The 25,584-nt window shown below is 36.8% G+C and overlaps 1 protein-coding gene across 4 annotated transcripts in view; it reads right to left on the bottom strand.

Annotated features, from left to right (window-relative positions):
* NKAIN2 (Na+/K+ transporting ATPase interacting 2) overlaps positions 1-25,584 on the bottom strand; it is an 805,068-nt gene that overhangs the window by 137,781 nt on the left and 641,703 nt on the right. For all 4 annotated transcript variants that reach the window (XR_001360684.1, XR_313172.2, XR_001360685.1 and 1 more), the window contains exon 4: positions 2,165-2,365. Coding sequence is in view for 1 of the 4 variants with exons in the window: in XM_005858952.2 (XP_005859014.1) it covers positions 2,165-2,365 (201 nt within the window). In the remaining 3 variants the exon portion in view is untranslated. The remainder of the gene's footprint in view (positions 1-2,164; positions 2,366-25,584) is intronic.

Below are 25,584 nucleotides of genomic sequence, written 5' to 3'. Positions count from 1 at the left end.
GTCTTTGTACTGTAGCCACTTTGCCTGTACAGATGGTTTTTACTTAGGGTAAAAATACTTTTTCTTTGGGCAGTATGTCAACCTCAACATATGCTCCCATGTCCAAATGTATTTTTTAGAAAATTACACATCTGCCAAAATTTTACGTGGGGTTTAATAAATCTGTGAACTATACATACACACATTATTTCAACTAACTCTCTAAAATATAACTATCCATGCAGATAAACTCTATCTTTATAGCATCCTTGACACATAAATGGAAGCTTTCCAAAATGCTTGGGTACAGAACAAAAGGAAGTGCCAGTTGAAGGAATATTTTATGTACAACCTCTCTAACTCACGTTTATGAAGGTGTTTTATCTGTCTCCTGAAACCAGAAATATTTTACTTATCCCATGTGAAAATGAATACTTCATCTGAATGGATTTTAAGTAATGAAATGACTACTTCCATCCCATCAAATCTAACTAATCTTTATTTCAAGATAATCAAAATGAACAGTGTTAGAGTTCAAACATATTCTAGAAAGGTTTGTTTATTAAGAAGTGTCTCAGGTTGGACTTTTCCAGGGAATTCACTCAACACGTGAGCTAAGAACATAATTCAAAATGTGGAAATGATTTATGCTGGTTTCTAAGTATTTATAGTTCTCCCTTCTTCCTGGCCATTTTGTGACTGGGTGGGACTGTGGGATGGGTTCTGGACAATGAACTGTGAGCAATGAGCTTCTCCTCCCACAGAGGAGCATTTTCTGGCTCCAGATCTAGCTTGCTCTCTGGCATGGCAACCCATGATGACTCATGGCGGCTGCTCCACCGCCTCCTTTCCTTAGTGACAGTAATGGTAGAACCTCCTGCTGACTCAGAAGAATACACTTTTGTGGCTTTTAGTCATAACAGATTTGGAAAGTGCTTACTAGCACAGCATACTTAGCCTATTATAATAAATATATAATAACGCATATATAAATGAAAATATATGTGTATTGTATATATATATGTATATACTTCACTTAAAAATCTATTAAGTGAATATATTAGTTATATAATTGGATTAGTTATATATATATATATATATATATATCTTTGTTAGTTATATAATTGAATACACACATGCTCACATAGCTTTTTTAAATTCCAAAAGAATTTTATGTAAACTAATTGATACCATTCTACCCAGAACTCTGTCTTGTTAATTAAGAATTGTGAGATAACATCATTCCCAAAGTAATTAACTGAAAAAAAGGTAAAAAGCATATCCTACTTGCATTATTTGTTATTAACAATTTTAAGACTATGCACATTAATTGCAGATCTACATGGAATCAGAGAAAAATATATGTGGACCGGCACCTATAGATATGTAATAAATAAATAGAGACATGTATAATACAGTTGACTTAATTTTATAAATCCCACAAATTATTCATTTAGCCTTAGTAAAAGTTTTTCCTGAGAAAAGTGTATGTTATTTATCTTATTTATCTCTTTGCCATAGTGATACAATATAAAATAATATGTTTTATGTAACATAGGTATGTGTTATGCAAATATGTTCTACAAGTACACAATAGAAAGGACTTAGGAGAGTTCTTTACCAGTATAATACAGTGCAAAAAGAGGGCATAATTGTCTGAGAACTAGAATTCAATTCAAAGAAAAGCTGAATTGTTTTGAAAGTGGGGGAGGGATAAAAGATGATGGATGGTACTTGGGGGAAATCTAGGAAGAAGATAGGGCAAATGGAGAAGGCATTTCGGGACTAAGAGTACACACAGAAAGAAGCCCAGGCTGACAGGAAGAACACCTACTGAAATCTTACACATTTGGGTGTTGCAGCACGTTCCTAGCGAAAACTCGCTGATCTTCCCTTCAGAATCTTTGCAAGTCTACCAAAAGCCAAATAATCAAACCTAAACTGGCTGGATTTCTTATGTAGAATGCTGAAGATGCCAACATCTATGTAATGATTGCTGAAAAGAATCAGCATGCTCAGTCCAGGGCAAGGCTTAACCTCAAAATCCCTATTAAAAGTGGCATTAATTAGGAAAAAACAAATAGCCATGTGTTACCTGTGTAGTCCATTTGCCGTGCACTGAGACTGCACAGAAATAAAACAATTCCGGAAGCACTACAAAGAGTGGTTGTCTGTCAACACTTACTGCGAGGACAATCTGGAGGGAACTATGAGCCACTTCTATGTACTGGTACTCCAGAACACACCCCGAGACCGTGATGTAGCGATGGTCTTCTGGGGCCCAGTCTGGGGCGGGTGTCACTGATGTCACCATACATCCTGGTCCATTCTCCATCCACCAAGATCGGTGCATTGAAATATTAAAAGTCAGGATAAGGTCTGTTTCCTGAAAGAAGGCAATTTATAAGGATGAGAATTACTTCATAAATGTTAGTTAGCTTATTCGGACTGACTTGTTCTGAGTTTCCCATTTGGAAATGTGGGTTTCCCCCCCCCCTCCCCCGCATCCTTACTTACTGTATTTTATAGGTAGAAAAAACACATCTAAAGTAAAACTATCAGTTCTCCCTGAAAATGATGTACCTATGAATTCTACTTATGACAGTTTACCTGACTACACTATAAAAAATTATTAGTAAAATTATCAGCGGCTTGCATTAATTGTAAACCTGAAGAGTCCTTACCTCTTACGACTTGTATTTCAAAGGTTGTAATTTTAACTCTTTTGTCAAGTGAAGATCATCTTCTTTTATTTACTTTTTTAAAGATCATCTTATTTTAAATGTATTTTCCTCTCCCTCAGAATATTCACCTTTTGCCCATTTTAAATATTAAAGTTGTACTTCAATTTAGCAAAAGTTAATATAACGTTGTCACTAATACTAACATTTGTAAGACCTTTACTTAATAAAACATAATACTACCTTTTTTTCCTGTCCATTCCTACTATTTTAGCAAATTTTTTCAGGGTCTTTTCAATCTTGTCTACTTGTACTATACAATTAGCCAAAACATTTCTTAAGAAATATCATTAGCAAACTCTTGCAGGGTGGAGAAAATAAGTCAACAACTCATTAGACAAAGTTCAGCATGTACATGTTTAGCTGTAAATGCAATAAAAGGCATAGATTTTGTACTTAGAGAGCTTATAATCATATATACAAACATGAGCTATCAATAGCACATGGACCAATGTCTTCTAGGAAGAAAATGGGGAAAAGGAATGCATCAAATACAATTTACTACTCAACAAGTCAAAAAGTTCATAATAAAATGTAAATGCATATCTTCAACCTGCAATCATTAACTAGATGATATAATCTTATATTCTCATTCACTTCTTGTAGACATTTAAACAAAAGTCTGCGTGTATGTGCATGTTGTGAACCCTGAGGACTAAGAAGGGCTCCTAGTGGCTACCTGGGCTCAAATAAAAACAAAAACATAAAGCAGAACCTAGCAGCCATTTCTGCACAGGTGTCCCTCAGGCGAACCACACTCCAGGGAGCAGCTCTGCACCTCTGCACCTCTGCACCACTAGACTGCCTTCCTCTGGGCCACCAAACTGCCTGCCTGCACTGTGCTTCTGTCACTGGAACCAGCCCTTATAAAGTAGCTACTATAGTCCTATTTCAACCAATAGGACTGAGGCTTTCCCCATTCGATAAGAGCTGTGCAGTTCTGACCTATAGGAGCAGCTCTATTCTGACCAATCAGGGATCAGGAGCAGGGATTTCTGTCTATATAACCCAGTTCTCCTCTAGGTAGGAGAGCACACTTTCCATGGAACAATGAAGATTGTGTTTCCTGGCTGGACCACTATAGAGCTGTTCCAGGGCAGTGATGGTTCACAGACACTCTGTATTACCACGAGCTGTTTGCACTGCATAGAGTTTCCTTCTTCACTACATCCCAAATTGGGGGTTCCTGTTGGTATTGAGTTGGCACCAATGACCATCAGCTAACAAGGTGTAAATTATTTTAACCACAAAATATAAATTCTTGGTTGTAAAACAGACAATAAAAAGGGCTCCTGGAAGTCTCCTATTAAATTCAACAGAAATTCCTGAGTGTGATCTGCTCCATGCATAACCAATACACTATTTAATTCTCACATATTTATAATTTTGATTTCAAAATAGTAAGGGCTTTTGAGACAAAAAACTAACCTCAGTACTACAAAACAAGGCAGAAAACCACAAACCAAATCTTGTATATTCTGGGTGGATTTTTATTGAAAAACACACAAAATGGGCTCAGAATTGTAAGATTTGAAAACTTTCATATCTTAAGAAAACTTTCATAATTATTTGTTCAGATTAGAATAGTGACAAAAAATGTTGTGTCAATATTTTTATTCATCTCTTTTAGTAAGCATTCAAAAAGTTCAGATTAAAGGACCCCATTTTTGGTCATGTCATTTTTCAAAATAACAGGGTCTGATGTGTGACATGAAAGTTGTTATTAGCACTGAAATGTGGTTCCTGAAAAGGGCTATGTGTATTCAGGTCAACACAAGAAGCCTAATTGCTCAACAAATAATAAGCATTTGATAAAAAAAAAATTGACAAGTAAATGAGAAAATGATACTAATAGCACCTCAGAATTTCAATAAAAAGCTAAAATTTACTTTCACGGGTTATGGCATTTGAAGAAGAGCATACATGCATATATCTGTTCTGATAGTAAGCAGTGGAGGCTGTACTGCAGAGTATAGAAGGTGGAGGGTAAGAGTGAGAAGTTTTGAGTTGCCATTTTTAAAAATCTGAAATATTTTCTTAGATTTCTGGAATAGTCTACTACTTAGTTATTCTTTTGGAATAATACTGTTGAAAATTGATACAGTCCCATTTTTAGGCTGCTTAGTTACTATCTAAAAGGCTAGAAACTGCACTTCTATGTAAATGGAAATTAGGTTATAGTTATCATCATAGTTACTAACAAATTTAATTATTCATATGCCACATGCAAAACACTCTACCAGTTCGTAATGATGTAAACAGATAGAAAATGCTATCACTAATATCACAGGCTTGTAGTCTTTTTGGGGGACGAGGTACAAAGATGAAATGTAACGATACGAGAAAGCGTTGGTTAAATACGCAATGCGGGGTGTGGGCAATCTGTGCACAGGTCCTTGGAGAGTGAGATGCCTGTGAACTTGGGTGAGACAGCCCCTAGAAGTGGGAACTCTGGCTGGGGCCAGAAAGCAGGGCCAGGCTTGGACAGGCCATCAGCCTGGGGAAGGGAAACATTTTAAGTAGAATGGACCAGATAGTAAAAATTGTAGAGCTAAGACTACTTATATTTTTATGGACCTGTAAGTAGCCTTTATTTTATGAGATGAGAGTTTGGAAGGAGGAGTATAAAATAGCTTTGGAAAGATAAGCTGGGGTTAGACTGGGAGAGACCTAAACGTTAAATCAAACATCCTAGCTTACTGGAGGATGTTTGATCAGCAACAGGACGTTGGCACTGTCAACCATGAACCAAGAGTAATTACAACAGACATAATCAAGTCTCCTGTAGCACTGCAGGGGACAGTGGGGGAAACGTGATGAGTCCAGTGCAGGTGCTGAATTAAACAGCAGTCATTATGGAGGTGATGACACAAGTGCTGTAAGACCCGAAGGCTTGACCTCCGTCACCCAGACTCTTCTGCTGAGTTCTATAATGGTCCAGGGAAGCTCAGACCAGGACCACTGCTTTCAACACTCTCAGAGTAGGAATGGGAACAAGTCAGCATTCACCTTACCTTAAAACATACATCTGGCGATGACGTTAGAGGAATGAATGCGAAGCAAGCGCATTTAATTGAAAGAAGCAACTTTTAACAACAAAAATACTCTGGGAGGTTGAAATACTTACATCAATAAAACGTATATTTGGTTATCAGGACTGAGAATAAATAGTTAGGAAACCCTCTGATTGAATGATATTCTGTAATCAGCTGAGGAGGCAGGAGTTCAGATAGTGAGGAAGGCTGTATTTGACACCAAAAAAATCACTTTTTTTTCAATAAACTCTTATTTATTTACAATCCATATACACTGGGTTAAAGTTTAAAATATCATCAGAAAGCAGTGTGTTATATCTCATTGCTAATATCTACATGTAGATATTAATTCATAGGAAACCCTGAAAAATTCTTAAAAAGCATCATCATTCCTGGCTTATTTTTTGCTGGTGAACTTAATATTCTAACCCTAAATACAGCTGGTTTATTTTTTTTCTATCAATACATTCATAGATCTATGCAAACCTGCTTAGACATATAAAAACCCCAATGCTAAATTTGTCCTGGTATCATATAAATCAGTGAAAGCAAATCATGTTGTTCAAGATGCAGAAAGAAGGAGCTGAGAAAATATGGTTTTAAAAAGATAAGCAAAATCACAAATACAATTTAACAAGTTGGATAAATGTTACATATATAGGAATGTAGCCCAGAACATAAAGAAGTTCATATCTACCAACTCTAAAATCCAAAGATGCGAGTCATGCTACGATATGATGAACTTATGAGAAGTAGATGGGCCATAAAATATACATTTGTGCCCTCCTTTCTTCTAGAATATTCAACTGTGGGTAACCGAGATTTGGCTGATCATGGGTCATAAACTCAGTATGACACCATCACTAATATTGATTCCAGTGTCTGGTTTCTGTCATTAGTTATTCAAGAAAAGATTTAAGAAAATATTTCTGTGACCGTGGTGAACATTACAACTATTGCTCTAAAATCAGATGAGAAAAGTCTGATGGTATGTAGATTTCTAAAAGCTAGAGTTCTTAAACCAAAATGTGACTTTTCCCATTAGGTAGAAAAGGTTCACTAAAAATTTAATGTAAACCATTTAAAGTTCATTGACACTATGTTTTCATTGTTTCTAGCCTGAAATGGGTTTCTCTGGTCTGTGTTCCCCCAAAAGGCCAGTATTACACTTCTCTAAATCTTATCCTGACTGCCTTCTTAGTTGAGACAAATGTTCCATATTCTCACACAATTTGGTCTGCACTGTCTGCATCCGGAACATTGTTGCTGAAGTCGCTTTCTTATGAAATTCTCCCCAATACCCCCTATTAACATCCTGTATATCTCTCTGCATTAGAATTAATACTTTGGTCTACTCCTAAGAAGCTTTTCCTGATTAACCCCATTCCTTTTTTAACATTACAATGTATACTCAGTACTTCAAGAGCAATATTATCTTGGTCAATTGCTTTCTTTTTATGGGTAAAGGAGTATGGTAAGCCCCAATATAGTCACCTTTTTTGCTCAAAAAATGTATATTAACTCTTGGCTGTGAAGAAAGCCTGCATCTGGAATATTTAAAAAAAAGTTGTTTTAAGATGATCCTTGCAATGATCTAAAAGAGAGAAAAGAAAAGCAGGAAGGAAGGGAGGGAGAGTGGATAAAAGGAAAAGAAGGAAAGGAAAAGAAAAAAAAAGAATTCAATAAAGAAGCCTCCATGCTACATTCAAGTTAATTGAACCTCCAGGCTCAAAAGTCCTTTTTTTTCTTTTCTTTTCCTGTTTTTTTTTCTTTTTACTCCTAATGTTAGGACCCATCTGCTGAGTGGAATCTAAGTTTGGCAAAATGAGTCCGCTCTCCTCTCTCTCACACCCTCACAAGCAGATGCTCGAGGCAGAATTTTCTCAGCTGGTTACGATGATGAAAGATCAACTTCTCACTGACTTTATCGTTTTCCCTGTACGAAAAGCTCCTCAGGCAGCTTTTCCTGCTGATTTCTCACCTTCCCGTTTGTTCCCTCCCTGCAGGTATGTTTTCCATCTTGTGAGTGTTCCTTTCCTGTCTTAGAGCTTTGAAAAGTGATCTGTATTCACTCCTGGGAGTTAGGGAGGCAAAGAACATGTTAGCTCTTTCAAGAGATGCTACGGCCATTTTAGCACTCACCAGAAGCCCACCCTGTCATTTGTTTTCAAAGCACATTTATGTGGGTTTTTAATTGCCATGGAGGCACAGAGGTTCAGATGATATTGAAGGCTTGGAGAAAATGAAGGAACACTGCCATGTCCTCCCGAATAGTTCCACACCTTTACTACCGGTCATTAACTCACCTACATATGCAACCCACCTCTGGTACTGATGTCATTTCGGAAACTATGATTTAGACAGCATCTGTGCTTGTCGCCAAGGATTTTTTTAACTTGTCAACGGAATTGAATTGGGAGCCCAATTTAATTTGAATCCATAGTTCAAAATGTATATTGGTTTAATTTGTTACGAGAGATGCTAATAAAGTTTTATGTCCTTTCTTCATTCATTCTCTGGGAGAGAACATTCCATGGAGAAATGACCAAAAAATGGTAGCAAGACAGAGATGAGCCAAGTGTTAATGTTACTGATGGACTTCATAGTTATTTTTTAGTTATTGAGAATGGCCACAACTGGGTATGAAGTGAAATGCTAATTAACAAAAATTTTCTCTGTAAAATCTTGTCTTTAATTTTGAATAAGTTCAGTTTTGCAGCTTATTGACAAATTTGAGGCAATCTATATTACAAAAAAAGGAAATAAAGTTTGTGTATTCATTGCCTAGTAAATGCTACAATAACATTTAGAAGTAGGGATCACTATGCTTATTTAATAGAAAAAATAAGGCTGAGCATGGATATATATCTGCAAAAGTTATTTTTATTAAGGATGAAGCTAGGTTTCAAACTTATTTTTTTCTGACTCATGCTTTCCTACTGGACCTTGTTGCCTTTTACAGAAATTGTCTTGGCCATCCAATCAATCATTGCAAAATACCATATTTAGTCTTCTTTATGAGAATGTACTGAAATAAAAAAAATGGTGGACACAGAATTCATACAATTTATTTCAAAAATTTCCAGATGCAGTTCAGAAACCTACTCAACATTATAAAAGACCTTGACATGTCCTCTTAGGTGGTTTGCCAACACTAATACAAAATTCATTGCACCCTGCAGTTACAATAGTGTTGTATCTGCCATGCATTTGGATGAAGAAGCTTTTAAAGATATTTTAGTTGTACTTTATTCTCATGAGAGAATTTTTTTTAAGTGGAAGATTTGTCTCCTGTCTTATTTTTATCCTGGCAAGTACATAGATCAATACTGCTTAGAATTTGTGGAGACAAATATAAATAAACCTGTAAGTCTAAATACAACACCTTTAAGAATATGTATCTATTTCATTTGGATTGTTTCCAAAGAGCTCTTTGTAGCTTTTGTTACACACAAGGCCAAGAGGCGACTGGAGGTCACTGTCTAGAAGAAAACATTAATAAACAGAAAAATAGTCATCATCAAAGTGGTCATCCATAGCCATAAGCCAAGGAGCCACTTGAATTTATACCATACGTGTTAGCATATCCAATACGAGATTGGAAATCACATAGAGAAAAACACGGTGGTATGATTTTAAATTATAGGTAGAGTATGTGAAGCTACTTCAATAAAGGAATAATAAAGTAAACAGCTCTTTTCTGCAGTGAACATAGGAATTGTGTGGCATATAACCTTCTCATATACCAAAGAGACCTTACAGACTTCTGTCAGATTGTTTGGTTTGGTGTGTAACAGACACTGATAAAATTGCATCCTGTGTCCAGGGTGGTTATGGGGTTTAAAAACCATGTCATATGAGGAACCATGAGAGAATTTTGGTTGAATTGTCTGTAAAAGGAAAGAATCAGAAGGATCCTCATAATTGCCTTTAAATATTTAAAGAAGTACCCAAATCCAGAGGAATCAGACTCATTATTTACAGTTAACCCCAGAAAGGAAGGCACAGATTCAAGCTGATGAATTTATCTGGAAGGTAAGGCAGACCAAACGATTAGAAGTACTCTCAAACGGAATGGGTGGTATTCTGAATAATGAATGCCTATAGCTAGGTGGTCATTTAAGAGTGAAGATTGCACTCAAAACTTGTACAGTCTCTTCCCTCAATATGGCTAGTTTATGTTAATAGTCTGCCTCCAATGACCACTCATTTTATCTATTACATACTATGATGTATTTGACAATGATTATATATAAATTCTCAGCATCAGGACACTTAGAGAATTGCTTTTGAAGTATCAAAATCATTTTAACTCTCTTGTGAAAAGGGGCAATTTTAATAAATTTCCACCAATCACTGTTTATTCACAGCTAGAGCCAAGGGAAGAACCTGAATTTACACATTGAATCTGAAAAGATGCCAACAAAAATTCAAGCAATTTAAGAATTTAATCTAGTTAGAGTATTAAAAGTTACTTACTGTTATAGAGTATGGCTACATAATTTTTAGTAACTTTGTACCCATCATGCATCTCTCAATGATGAGAATACACTGAGAAATGTATTTCTAGGCAATTTCACCCTTGTGTGAACAACATAGAGTGTACTTGAACAAACCCCGAAGGTATACCTACTACACACCTAGGCTGTCTGGTATAGCCTATTGCCCCTAGGCTACAAGCCTCTATAGCAAGTTACTATACGAAACAACAAGAGATTAAATTGAGTACAAGAGAAAATGATGCAATCAAGAGGTGAAGTAAACACGAGATGTACTATGAGGATGCTGCCAGCATAACACACATACTGTTTAACAGCAAACTTTTTTGTAAGTAGAAAAAGTACACTCTAAAATAAGAATAAAAGGTATCACATAGTTAATAAATAAATCAGTAACACAGTCCTTTTTTATCATTATCAAGCATAATGCACTGTACTTAATTTTATGTGCCATCCTATATAATAAAAGCATAATATGCTAAGTGTCCAGTTGTCCGGTCGTCCATTCAACCAATCAAAGTATAATATGCTAATGATATGCTAAGGCTGCTCAACCACTCTCTATGATGTACACTGACCACCAGGGGGCAGACAGTTGACTGGTTGACCAGTCGCTATGACGTGCACTGACCACCAGGGGGCAGATGCTTTGACTGGTAGATTAGCTTGCTGTTGGGGTCCGGCCGATCAGGACTGAGTGAGACAGGCCGAACATGCCCTGGAGCCCTCCCGCGATCCCTCCCCAGCTTGCCAATCTCCCACGTCCCTCCCTGGCCCTGATTGTGCACCGGTGGGGTCCCTCGGCCTGGCCTGTGTCCTCTGCAATCCGGGCTGAGGGACCCCCCACCTGAGTGCACGGATTTCGTGCACCAGGCCTCTAGTACTTCTATATGACTGGTAGCACAAGGGGTTTGGTCACAGCAGCATCAGCGTAAACACTTAAGTACTACAGTTTGCCATGACATTACAACAGATACAGTGTCACTAGGTGATAGGAAGCTTTCATCTCCATGATAATATTATGGGACCACCATTGCATATTTGGCCAGTTCTTGACCAGAATATGGCTCTGTAGCACCTGGCTTTACTTTAAAAAATTCAGTCACAAAAGAACTGAAAGTTATTGTAGATCCCAAGGCTAACTAAATTCAAACCTGACGTTCGACTCCTTCCACTCTAAAATGCAGTTATTCATTTTCCCTGGTGGTACATTGCCACTTAGCATGGAATGAAGCTTTAGTTTTTATTAACTGTATAATTTGATTTCTCCCTAGTTGAGTCCGTGTTAATCATTCTCCATAAAGAGAAATGTATGTGCCTGTCTGAGATTACTGAGAATAAAAGGGAAGAGTAAAAAATATTTCATGTTCAGGAAAATTTTGAAAGAGCTCACATAATGCATTGCAATCACTTTTATTTTCAGGTCTAAATTATCCAGGTAATTATGCAATTTCTCTGCTCCGCTTACCAGTGGAAACTAAGATAGTAGGGCTGGTGGGAAAAGTAAAACTCTGTGAAAGAGAAGACTTGAGCTCATGACCACGGGCATCATTCTCCATATAGCTTTCTCATTCTGTAGTGCAGAGGAGATAATGACCATGCCTTTCCAGGTAATTGAGTACCAGAGAAGTATAATGGGAATTGTTTCCTTGAATGAGGATGAATTTGGTCTTCATGGTAAAGCTCTGTGAGATACGGACATAAAGAGATTTCTGATCATTTGTAATAATTAACCATTTTCATCTGAAGAATCCTACCTTTAGCTGGGGATGAGCACCTGGCTGGGAACCTTTTCATATCACTTTAAGACACTTCCCTCTCTAGCAAAGGATAGTCTTGACATGCTTTCATGGTAATAGTGGCCAGACCCTATGATCTGGCTACTCCACTTTGTTACTTTGTCCACAGCACTTCTTCCCACTGCCTATCCTGACCTCTGCCTAAGTGTAGGAAGCCTACATTCACCTGTGTATATTTCTAAACACAACACTGGTTTGCCCACCTTGCTCTAAACCTCCGTCTCTCCATTCTAACCCAACACTTCAGACTCTACATGAAACTGCAGTAACTATGTGAAACCTTCCTATGCTAGCCATATTCCTCCTGTAACTTCCTGCCAGCATGATTTGAATTCAGAACCTGGGCCTTACAGTACCTGACTGCTTTCCAAGACATAAGGCACATCAACATAGAACCTAGAGTCTAAATATACTCACTAATTACTGGCATATGTATCCCTTGGATATGACAAGTGTCTAGTATAGCTTTCGAACTGACATTTATTAAGTCAATAGGATGCATGTACTTATAATGAATGTACGGTCTGTCTCTTTATAACTTGGTTTAACCTTTCTTTTTTGACTAAAACGGATTTCTGGAAAGTACATCATGTTGTTTCAATATCTTATGTTGAAAAAGGTTTTGATGTTTATCAGATTTAAACCATAAACAAAGAAGCTAAAGGAAATGAATAAGAAACTTGTGTTCAATTAGATTAATGATCGCAGTAGGTATTGCTTTGCTTCTCTTAAACCCCAGGGTACTTATTTTCTTCCACAAAATGTAAACAGAAAACAATATTTCTCCTGTGTACCTGGGTAAATTATTCCTTCCCATGGGCCAAAATAAATTTAAAAAATCATGATACACTGTTTGTTGGGGGGCATAATTTGAGATAGGAAATAGAATTGAATATGATATTTGGAGCTAGTCTGAGAGAAATCATTTCAGAACCTTCTACAGGCAAAAAGATAAACTGCCTTATCAGTGTCTGATGCAAACACCTGAAATTTCAACAGTTAGTTTTGGGGACAAAAGTCCTTTGAAAGTGGGAGGACTGTTCTGGTTGACTTCTGGTCCTCTCCCCTCTGCATAGCTCTGGGGCTTACTTCTTAGACTCAATAGATTAGGAGAAAAAGAAAAAGTACTTATTTCCCACTCTTCAGGTTTTTTAGAGATGAAAAACAATTTTTATTTTGTTTCTCCTCAGGGAAAAGGATGGGAGAGATATATCTCCCATGTCTTTTTCTATCTCTTAGCCCCACCGCCTCCACGAAGAGCAACTTATTTGATGGATAAGTTTGGAAATGGGAGTGAGCCTGCTCAGCTCAGCCAGAACTCTCCTCTTATTTGGAGACAGCTTATCTGCAGAATGCACACAATCTTTGTAACTCCATGGGGTGAAATCACAGGCTCAAGTTATATCTTCTTTGTAGTGATATTCACATAGATATTTGATAAAGATATATTCATATGGATATTTAATAAAGATATAGTTATATATTGATGGTTATCATTCATAAAAATATGCAGCTCAACTGAATGTATGCCTGGAAGCTGAATGATACTGGACTGGAGGATGGGGCATGGAAACCAGAGGCCCAAGGGAAGTACTGGAGAGAAGTCAGTGTTATCCACAGGGCCCTACGTACCCACAGTCCACTTTTGAGGAATAGAGTCGGTGACCCAAAATTTTCCTACACAGCTAATTGGATAATGAATGTAAACTTTAAACAGACAAAGATCAATAGAACCAGTTAGGTTGAATATAATACATTCAGATAAAATTAGTTGCATATCATTGAAGTATTCTTACCTAAGTCATTTCAGGTATTCTAAATATGTCTTAATTTAAAACCTGAAATGGGAGCTTGAAAGGGCCTATTTAATGAAAATTAACCAAGATTCTAGTTCTTCGAGACAATGAAGGCCATCACTGTGAAGGATAAAATATAAATAAGACATGATTTAGCCTTCAAAGACTGTACAATCTGATAAACTGTCAAACAACATGTGTAATTACATCATAAGGTAAAACATGGCTATAACCTTAAGAAAGATAAAAAACACTTTTGAAGTAAAGGTCACATCTGCTTGAGTTATCATGAAAGGCTTAACAGTAGAGTGGATATTTTAAGTAGGTCTTAAAGAACAAAGAAAATTTAAGTAGGGAGAGATTTAAGAGGGAAATGTGGGCAAAGGTAAAAAGTGAACAACACAATTTAGAAAGAAAATACTTAAGAAATGATGAGTTGGTCTATGAGACTACAGTGGTTTGCTTTCGTACATGTGTGTATATATGTGAATGGGTATCAGTAGGTGAGTTTGTGTCAGCACAAGTGTATAAGTGTGTGTGTGTGTGTGTGTGTGTGTGTGTGTGTGTGTGAACAAGCATGAGTATGTAAAGGTGCATGAGCATGAATGTGTACACTGTAAATGTGTGTGAGTGAGGGTGTGCATGTGAGTGTATGTGAGTGTGAGTATGTGAGTGTGTGTATGTACATACTCCAGGACAATCACTGTGGGGGAAGGGAAGTAGCAAGTAGGGTGTGCTATAGGCAATTTGAGAACCATTGGGGCACTAAAGCAAACAGCTAAGATTACTGAGTACCTTGGGATCAATGGAGTATCTTTTTGAGTGTGATATCCACAAATACTCAGACTTTTGAGTTCATACAATCTAGGAAGCCAGCTTGGATGACTGAGGATGTAGAGTTGCATTATATAAGAAAAAGCAATGGGTGTAAACTAACATATGTTGACACTTTACAGAAATGATCTCGTTTCATTCTCACTATACTCCTTTGGAGAGGATATCTTACACAGAGAAAACTGATGCTGGGTGATTAAGTGACTTGCTAAAGAACAACTAGGACCTGGACTGAACTCATAATTTGTCTTACTCCAAATCTCATGCTTTCTCCCATGAGAATTTGGAGTAATCACTGATTTCTAAATTTTAATTATTTGCATAATCTTCCTTGGTTTGACTTATTACCACTGTACTAGTTTCTTAGTATGGTTCTTGTAATTTATAACTTTATTTTGAAAAGGAAATTAATATTACTATTTGATGTGCTGGTTATGTTTTTCTAATACAAATTAAAAATTCTTATATAACATGGCATCCTCAGCTAGTACATTATGTACCTTTTGTAATAAAAAAGTGCCCTCCAAATACCCCTCCTACTCCCCCAAAGCCCAGCTTAGCTCTGATTTAAAAACACAGGGCTTGGTGAACAAAACTAAGATTTATTTCAGCCTCCACTTACCCCTTCAGGAAGATGCCTTGGGGCAGGGCATAACCCGCAGAGTGTTATGTGGTGGCCCTGCGTATACCTATTAAACTGTAAAAAGACAAAAAACCTTGCCTGGCTATGTACCTCCTTATACAGTCTAGCAGGCTTTTGGAAATACGGCATTTCACAGAATAAGAGGAGGGCTGTCAGTTGTCTTGATATCTGTGAATTCCTCTTTAGCCTACAACTTACAGATGGAAGGCATTTAATGAGGCATGAGTCATTTCACAGAATGGATTTCCTGGATGTTTAATGCATCTTTAAATGCGTGTTAAATAGATGGATTTACACACTTGGATATGTAAATTCTACTTCTTTGGTTCATGAATCTCCATAAAGTTGATGATAACAGCACAGGTATCCTAGGACTGCCCCTGGATAGAGTTATATCTTGACTCCACGATTCATTTATGTCTATTTTTCAGAAGTTTCAAAATTTCATCAATTCAGAGCTGATCTCAGGTTCCTACAAACTCAGGAGAGAGCTTTTTGAATGGGACTTTGGAATCTGGCCTTTCACCCCTGCTTTCAACTTATAATACCCCATTCACTGTATTCCTACTTAGTTCAGATCCTGGCAATTACTTCCTCTTTAGATATTCATGCAAGAAGCAAAGAATATTCTTTTTTCCATTTTCAAGTGGTAACACACATTAAGTAAATTGAGTTATTTTTTTTTAAAGAAAACAATGTATTCTAGCAGAAAGAGTAGGGAAAAAGACACACTTTGAATCTGGCATTCCATAGTTCCTAACTGTGTAACCTTAGCCAAGTTAATTAACCTTTCTGCCTTATTCTTTAAAATGTAGATAATACTCTTAAGTTTTTCTGTGAGACCAAAAAAAAACTAAAGCCTCTGCAGCACAAAGTAAGTTTTCAATGAAAATGCTTTCTTTCCTCCTTGCATAGTAACTTTAAGTTGTAAAAAGTGAGAAAAAGCTATTCAAGATTTTTGAAAAATATTTCTGCCGTACCACTGGTTCATATCCAGCTATTTGGTATTATCAAACTAACCAGTTATTTCCTTCTTGCTATCATTTCAAGAAAGCACTTCTCACCAGATAATAGAACAAAACCAAAGGACTGTCATTTCATGTGCCCGAATTATAAGATCAAACATTTTCCTTCCTGGGTCAGTAGGTCACAACCTTACGGTAGAGCAGCACCTGCTCTGGCACCTGACTCCCTGCTGTGACAGAGAAGGAAACTCTACTTTAGAAACTGACATGCAGTCAAGTGTCCCTTCCAACTGCTGCCTGTGCGGTTTAAACATTAGATTTTTAAGAGAAGATATGTCCCAGGGAAAGAAAGAAATTATACTCAACTAGGGCTTTGCAATTTATGGTTAGCTCTCTGATCATTGTAGGTAGTGCGTAAGTGGAATGAAGGAAACTCTAGTGTCAGGAAGATAGAGGAGGCAAACACAAATCAATATTGTGGAGGATGCTCAAGGAAATGACTTTTCTGCCTACTTGGTATTTTTGATATACGAATGATGCATCTTAGGGATTGGATTTTCTTAGTTTAGAACAAAATAAATATAGAAAAACTGGACTGAGAAAGCTGTAAGTTAAGATGGAAAATTTTAAGACATTAAGCATTACAAATGAGCCACTTCCGTCTATTTAAAACAACGAACAAGCAGATCCTATGATGGACTTTAATTTTTTTTGTAAATAACATAACCATTTGCCCTAGTGATATTTTCAGATCCAAACCTCTCATTTTAACAAACACATACTACAAATAGACTCAAAATCCTTGAGGATAACACATGGCCAGAATTACAGGTCTTATCTTAAAAAGTGTAATTCTGTTTCCTGTTTTTGGGAAAGTACAGGAAATAAATACTATTCCAGATTTAATTTATAAGGTTTCCTCAGAATTGGAATTCTGAAAAAAAACTTGGAGGTATGCCTGTGAGAATATCTTTTACTAAATTCATATTCTTTCACTTCAAACCATCCCACTATCTCATGAAAGGATAAGAAAATTGGTATTTAAGCATTAGAACTGCACTCACTTAATTTTCATCTTCTCTGATTTGTGTAATTTTTTACAGTGTTAAAAGCACAAAAAACCCCTACAGAAATGATATTACTTTTAAATAGCAGGACCAGATGGAAGTCCCAAATCTCCTAAATCTCATTCTAATGTTCATTTTTACACTTTCATTCTTCTAGAATGGACACATTATGCACTCTTATCCAGAGATCATCACTCAAGCAAACGCTCTCTATTTTCTATTCCTTTCTTCAACGCCTGGAATTTGCTATCTGTAGGTACACTCACCAATTACTACTGACCCCATCGACTGGTTTCTTCACCTCACGTAAGAGTCCAGGAGGTTTTCTTTTCCTGAGAGCATGTAACTGCCGATGGGTTGTTATTATCTGTTTGACACCCTTTTTTCCTTCTTCTGATAACAGGAATACTACTTTGTTTTGGGAACTGCCATTCCACAGGATGTTAAACTGACTGATCATAGTATTTAATCCTCCTAAACACACTGATTTGTAAAAGGGAAAATCCCTGTTTCAAGTAGAAACACTCGAGTCCATTTGGGGATCAAGATGGACCTTGAAAGAGAGTGTCTTTCTTTGTGAAAATGAATATATTAAAGACTGAGGAAGCCTGCGTAGGGGAACTCGGTGCGATGCAATATGGCTCCAGTAGCAAAGGCATCTGGGAAACGTTGGATTCTCTGTTTAACCTTCAGTGACTGTTGAACTCTCTGTAGCCTCATGCTTGGCTGACTACCCAGAAAGTTGGAATGCCGCCTGAAGCCCAAAGATAAACGCCATGCCCCCCAGGAAGAAGGTTCACAATGTACAGAGTGTGGTAACCGCCTGATGTTATCTGTTCACTGAGGAATGCATGGTTCTTTCTGGTGGTCTACGTGACCACCCACCGCCTGGTTTTACTATTAACCCCCTATAAAAAGAGACCCTGTCCTGGGAGGGGTGTGGATAATTCCCAGCCAGTCACCCCTGGAAGCAGGCAGCTGCTTTGACTGTGTATGTAAGTTTCTCCTATTGAAGCTCTTATGAATTTGAATAAGGCTACATGTCAGTTCTTTGAAGTTGAACCTGAATTTAGACTTTTGAAGGTTTCCCCCAACAGCCTGTAGGGGCCTAGTACTATCTCTTCTACCACATTAGGAAGCATGTCTGGGAGTGAATTAATGACCCAGAAAAGAACAAATAATAAGAACGATGAAAAAAGACAAGCTTCTGGTAGATTCACATCTCTTGTACCCTTGGGTCCTATGAACCTGAAGTTTTTACCACCTCCCTAGACTTTCCAGTTCATGAGCCAAAACCTTCACTCTTTTTCTCTTAAACCAGCTTGAGTTGGGCTCCTGTCACTTGGATTTAAAGAGTTTTAATATGATATTATTCTTTATTTGCATCCTCAAATTTTCCACAGCTAATTGTACTTGTTATTACACAGTTGTTATTCTTTACAACTTTAAGATATAAAAAACCCCTACCCTATTCTTTTTGTGTGTTTCCTTTTATACTTACATTTAAAGATCAGTAATGTGTGTTGTGCCCTGAGGAATTACTTTTAGTCTTCTACTGATAAGCTGTACATGCTTAGGGGGCTTGCTCTTCTCATAATGCATGTTCCCTTTTTCTACAATGGCATGTCCATCCCAACCTTTCCTTTGCAGCTCTCACCTGCGTGTGACTAGTCAAAGAAAAGCTCCAAAGTGAAAACCTAAAACATGTTTTACTTCCCAGACAAAATGGCAATGAGCATTGTGGTGGTGCCCCTTCCTCCACTCCAAATGTATCCATATCTGAACTCCCAGAAGAGGAAGAGAGAGAGATAGAGTCAGAAACATCGATGAGAGAGAAACATCTATCAGCCGCCTCCTGCACATCTCCTACTGGGGATGTGCCCGCAACCCAGGTACATGCCCTTGACCAGAATCGAACCTGGGACCTTCCAGTCCGCAGGCCGACGCTCTATCCACTGAGCCAAACCGGTTTCGGCATGTGAATGGGGTCTTATTGGAAAAAAAAGAAAAAGGATCTTTGCAGACGTAAGTAAGGACCCTAAAATGAGATTATCCTGGATTATCGGGGCCCACTCCAAATCCGATGACAAATATTCTCAGCAGAGTCAGAAGAGAAGACAGGCAGAGGAGAAGGCATGTGAAGATGAGATAGAAATTGAAATTTTGCCTCAACAAGCCAAGGAATGCCTGGAGCCATGGGGGCTGGAACAGGAAAGGAGGGATTCTTGCTTGGTGCCCCAGAAGAGCATGGCAATGCCCATACTTTGATTACGGACTTCTGACCTCCAGAACTGTGAGAGAATCAATTTCTGTTGTTCGTGGTAATTTTTTTTCCAGCCACAGGAAACAAATACAGGCATTATAAAAAATAAATGTGAAAATCAATTATTTCAGAACCAGTGAATGCACAGGTTGTTATTTTGGTTACTGAGGTTCCCAGCCTGGGACACAGCCTTGGCCTGCCCTTGGAGAGAACTGGCTCTAGAATAAGAAGAGGGAAGGGCAAGCGGATGCAAAGAAGAGAGGGGAAAGGCTTACAGCCACAGAACTGGGGGAAGTTTTCATATATAAGCAGTCTTATTTAAGAATTTGTTTATTTCTCAAATTCTTCATTAGGAAATAAACATTTTCTTCCAATCAAGCTGGTAATATTTTCTTGAGGCAGTGATATATATAGAGTAAAAGGTGCACGAAGCTATAATAAGACAGGTCTGAGTACAAATTATAGCTTCAGCCTCAGATGGGGGATCTTGAACAGTCTCTGATACAATCAGAGTAAATGAGACTTTTGATCAAAGTCTGAGAAAGAAGCCCTTGTTCCCTCTTATAGATTCAAATGTGAGAACAATGTAGTGCCGAGGGTTGCTGATTTATCTTCTGACTCTGAAGAGACATCTAGTCCCTTAGAATGGAGCCAACTAGAAAAATTGAAACCGAGATTGGGAGAGAAGTGAGGCATGGTTATATGATTTAAGGTTTCAAGTTCAGCTCTGCTGTATCCCCCAGATTTTTTAGTTACAATACCCAATAAATTACATTTTGTCCAAGACACTTAACCCAAAGAGTGTTGAAATACTATGTAAAGCCACTTAGTATAATTTCTGAAATGTAAAATATACATTATAAATACTATTAGCCTGGAATTGCCTTAGAGTAGCGGTTTTTCAACCTTGGCTGCCCATTAGGATCACCCGAACAGCTTTTAAAATGTCCCAGTGCCCAGCAGTGGTCTATACCCATTAAATCTATGTCTCTGGGAGTGACACTCAGGCCTCACTGTGTTCTTAAAGCTTCACCGGTGATTTTTGTGGGGCAGCCAAAGCTGAGAACCACTGTTTTATGGCTAACTCACAAACAGGATTTATAAGAAAAGCGGGGGAAAAGAGAAGGCTTTTACTTTAAAAGGCAACCATAAGTATTGACTATTTATTGTGTCAAGATTTTGAAGTTCACTGCCTCTGTAGAGACGGCTTCTAATCCTGTTTGTGTTCTCTCTGGGAAATCGTTGCTGGTTTCTTTAGCAGGAGTTAAGAGAATATCTTTTTAGCCTCAGCAGGCTATGCTCATTTATTTTTATTCTATGAAAATCCCTCCAAGTTTTTGAGCTCGTTATTTTATTAGGAAGCAATAAATTTAACTTGACCATACATACTGCTACAAAGCTTAGTGTTCCATATGAGACAGCTTGATAGGCTGTGTTATCTTTAAACCTTCAGCTTTGCTTATGAGAGGTATTAATGTTATAATACTGATGTTAAATTGTGTGCAAATTATGGATTTATTAGGTTCCAGCCTCTATGAGCATATGACACTGAACATCACTTATGATAAACCTTGGAAACTTCTAGAACAGTGGGATTTTGAAGCTAGCATGTGGTAAAAAGAAGAGCACTGGGTTTATAAGTCATAAAACAAATCTTTACCACTGAGAAGCTGGTTTGCCATTCTGAGTTTCAATTTTTCTCCTTTTAAAAATGATGTGAATAATATTTCACCTGTAAATCTTACAGGATAAATAAACTACAGTCATTTGCATGGATAAGGTTTATAAACCAAAATAAGGATACCATATAAGTTTTGGAAACACAGGATTACACGACATGTGAGTTTTACCTGTATGATTTGAAAAATCAAGATATTTCAATAAATACTAATGTGATACTTATTCAAAAAGGCTGTGCCTCACGGGTCAGAGAAGTATCGGAAGCCTGTAGAAATCATCCTGGTCTGTGGTATTGTGTCATTTGATCCTTTTCAATGTCAGTTACATCAAAGGAAAAACACTCCAATATTTGTAGGCATCTATTATGAGCCAGGCAGTTTAAAACATTGTGTATTAGTTTAACAATATTTAATTGAGTACCTGATATGTATCAGGTACTGTCTCATTTAATCACAACAAGCAGGTGAGGAATCCAAGTCCTAGGGCTGTTAAGAAATATAAGGTTATATTGCTAATAAATGGCAGAACTGGAATTAAAATTCAGGTCTAACTCCATAGCAAACTATGTGTCATGATGTCACACTGATTCCCAGGTCTTACAGAAAGACAGTTATTCATCTAAAAAGGGATAGAAAACTCTGACAACTATCACACCCTTTTTCCTACCAATTATTTTTTATACTGCAAATTTGGAAGGTTGAGTTCAATGTAGGAAATGGGCTGATTCAGATTCCTGGTTCCCCTAACAAATCATTTGTCAGATTTTAGTCTGTTGGATGCTCTCATCACCAACATAGTAGCGCTTATCAGAGACACTGTAAAAGGACGATATTTTACAAAATGTATGCATTCTAGTTTCTGAGTATAAATATTTCTCTTAGGAATTTTGGATATTCCCTCCCACCCCCCCATGGGAAGTGGAATTAGCTGGTCAAAGAACTGGATGCTTTCAATATCTATTAAATGTGTTTAGGGACCATACTGTTAAAATGAGCTATTTTATTATCTCAGTTTCATAAAAAAAATATCTGAGGCTTAGAAATTTGCAGAAATGGAAGAAACATATCTCAAATAATTTCTTTATCCACAACCCCCAAAGTTTAGGAAAGTAATCAATTTGGTAGAAAAGCTCTTCTTCCGTTTTGATGGGAATAGAATTATAATGTCAACAAGGCACAGGCTGAGAACCTTTGCAAACCAAAGGACATGTCCCTCCACTGACCCCCAACTCAGGTTCCATTTGATCTTCAGGTAATAAATCAAAATGGAAAAGAATTTAATCTTCATGTTCTAAGTATGCAATAGAATTCTCTTAATTGAATGCGATGATAATTGTGGAAACCTTTCTAGAAACTTTTGGGAGGAGAGGAAATTTCTTTTTTTTTTTAATTGTAGAAATAATAGCTATCGCCTTGTTATTTTAAATTCATCCAAAGGACACTAGTTTTTCATTTGAAAAACTCATTTATGTAGAAACACCTGGCCATGAAGATGCTCAACAATGTCACAACAAACTATTCAGAAGAAATGGGTTATGTATATAATATACAAACCACTTTCATCTCTGATTCCTTCATATTTAGTGGACCTACAATCTTGACATGCCATAGTCTCCAAGCTATCTTCTCATTAGCTGTTTTTTCTCTCCACTCATGAGGCATTAAAAAAAATCAATGAATTGCTTTTAACACTATCATGTCCCTTTCTTTTAAACATCTTTGTATTTGCAATTATAGTATGTATTGTTCCTTTCAAACTTTACATTCATTATTAAGAGGATTTCAGATTTATTAGCTCTTGTCTGCACAACATTTTGAATAAAATATTTGCCTTTTCTTCATTTGTAAATTGCAAAAAGCAAATCCTTTATCCCTTGCCTTCCTCACTCCAGCATTATTTTAATGAACTGTTCTTTAAGTCCAAGTATCCCTAAAAATTTTTCATTTGAATGTCGAGGTTTAGCTGGCTATTTAAATCATTCATATATAGTTATAAATATGAAGAAACTATAATCTTTTATTAATCCCATATTTAGAAATATGTCTTCTCAATAAAATTCTTCTAATACATGGCACTCAAACCATAGACAGCATAATTCCTATTTGTGTGACAACAATATAGTTTTAGAATTCAAAATCCTAGTCATGATTTTCATAAGCAGCATATATCCTCTATGTTTAATCATCTAGCAAACATACTGCACATGAGTGAGTCCATGCACCTTATGAGCTGATAATTCAGAAAATAACCCAGCTAATATATACTATGAAGTACTATAATATTAGCTAGAACCTTATAGGTACATAAGAAATATAAAATTACGCTAAAGAGATTTACAAGAAAGAAAGATCACTTATGCATTGAATGCTTTCAATTAATATAACATAGATTTTTGTTTCTGATGTAGCCAAGTAAGCTCCTGCCAGACCAACACCCCTGCAAGTAACAACTATAAACTGTAGGCTAAATACAAAAAGCCTAAAGGCAATGGAGACTGAAAATTGTAGTCAAAAGTAGTGAAGAGTTGACACTTGGAAGAAAGGAATGGAATACTGCATGTAGTATATAAAATTCTCATAAAAACTCACAGAGTTTCTGGCCAGAAGAACCAGAGGACAGAGTTCAGGACAACCACAGATGTTTGGAAATAAGAAGAAAATAGAAAAATTAAGATAGTCAGAGAAGAATAGTCCCACATTTTGTGTATAAATCTGCCCAAATCTCTGGCTGTGCACTGAACCACATATGCACAGGGAAGACTCCAAGCATTAAGATGAAGAATTGAAGAACCACATGGAAATGTGAGCTATTGCTCAAGGGACAGGATCTGACTCACAGTTTGAATCCAACCAAGTTAATGGCCTACTAACTAATAAAGAAATGAGAAGTTAACACTCTTCAGAGTGAGATAACAGAATCATGAGTTTACACAAAGGAAAAATGACAATATCCACGTTAAAGTGCATAATAAACTCACATAATGTAGATTCAGAAAAATATTCCCTCTAAAGAGAAAATTAATAAACTAAGATCAACCCTCAATAACTCAGATATTGGAACCAGCAGATAGGACTTTAAAGCAGCTGCTATAACTATGATTAATGATTGAAACAAAAATATGCTCATAATGAATGAAAAATAGGAAATCGCAGTAGAGAAGCAGAAACTACATATGTAAAAAAAAAATTCCAAAAGGAAATTCTAGAACCAAAATATACAATATGTGGGAAGAAAATACCCACTGGACAGGCTTAATATAGCAGATTGAATATGGCAGAGGACCGAGTCAGTGAATATGAAGACAGAGCAATAAAATGTATCTAATCTGAAGAACAGAAATAATTAGAATAGAAAAATGACCAGAATCGTATAAATTTGTATTACAATATCAAAAGGTAATATCCATGTAAGTGAAATTCCAAAAGAAGAAGAAAAAAAGAGGGTGTCAGAAAAACCATTTGAAGAAATTATAGATGAATATTTCCCAAATCTAGGGAAAGACATAAAAATTCAATTCAAGCAGGATAAGTACTAGAAAAAAAACATATATAGGCACTTCTAGATAAAATGCAAAGCTAAAAAGATTTCTCATGACATACTTTGCATCAGAAACAATGGAATTGAGATTTCTTGCTTAAAATCAGCACAATAATGAAGTTGAAAACTGAAGTGGTACCAAGTGTGAATAAGTCCCATTTATTTTCTCAGAATGCATTTCATGGCATCTTCTATAATTTAGGCACTTTACCAAGTACTTGACAAAGAGTGATGAACAAAACCAAGTCTTTGCCTTTCTGAGTCTTACATTCTTATAAGGGGGGAAAAAAAAAGAAATGGAATACTTATTATTTAGTAATTCTACTTGAAGCCCTTACATATTCTGGGCCAGTCTAGCTTAAAAGATACTTAATGTGCCATTATATTTGAGCATCTTTCTAAAATAAACTGAACACTGACATATATAAAGCAAGATTATTTAGATTCTCTTGGTGGAATCTCTCTTCATTTAGAAATAGGTTGATGAATGGAGTATTACTTAAGAACTCTGGGTAGTGCCTTGATTAATTGCCTCATCTGAAAATCTGGCCCCCTGTTTTGAATGACAAGACATTTTTGGCACCCAAGGCTTTTCACGCCCTGCATGTCAACTTATGTTAACTACATATCGTATAAGATTAGAGTAGTACTTATTTAGTCACTTATAAAGAGAAATATACTTATACTAGAGGCCCGGTGCAAAAAATTTTGTGCCCTCGGGGGGCGGGGGGAGGGGGGTCCCCCAG

This window comes from Myotis brandtii, unplaced genomic scaffold (assembly GCF_000412655.1).
Source record: "Myotis brandtii unplaced genomic scaffold, ASM41265v1 scaffold123, whole genome shotgun sequence".
Lineage (NCBI taxonomy): Eukaryota > Metazoa > Chordata > Mammalia > Chiroptera > Vespertilionidae > Myotis > Myotis brandtii.
Note: the sequence above shows the minus strand (reverse complement) of the source record. Positions and strands in the feature narration are given on the sequence as shown.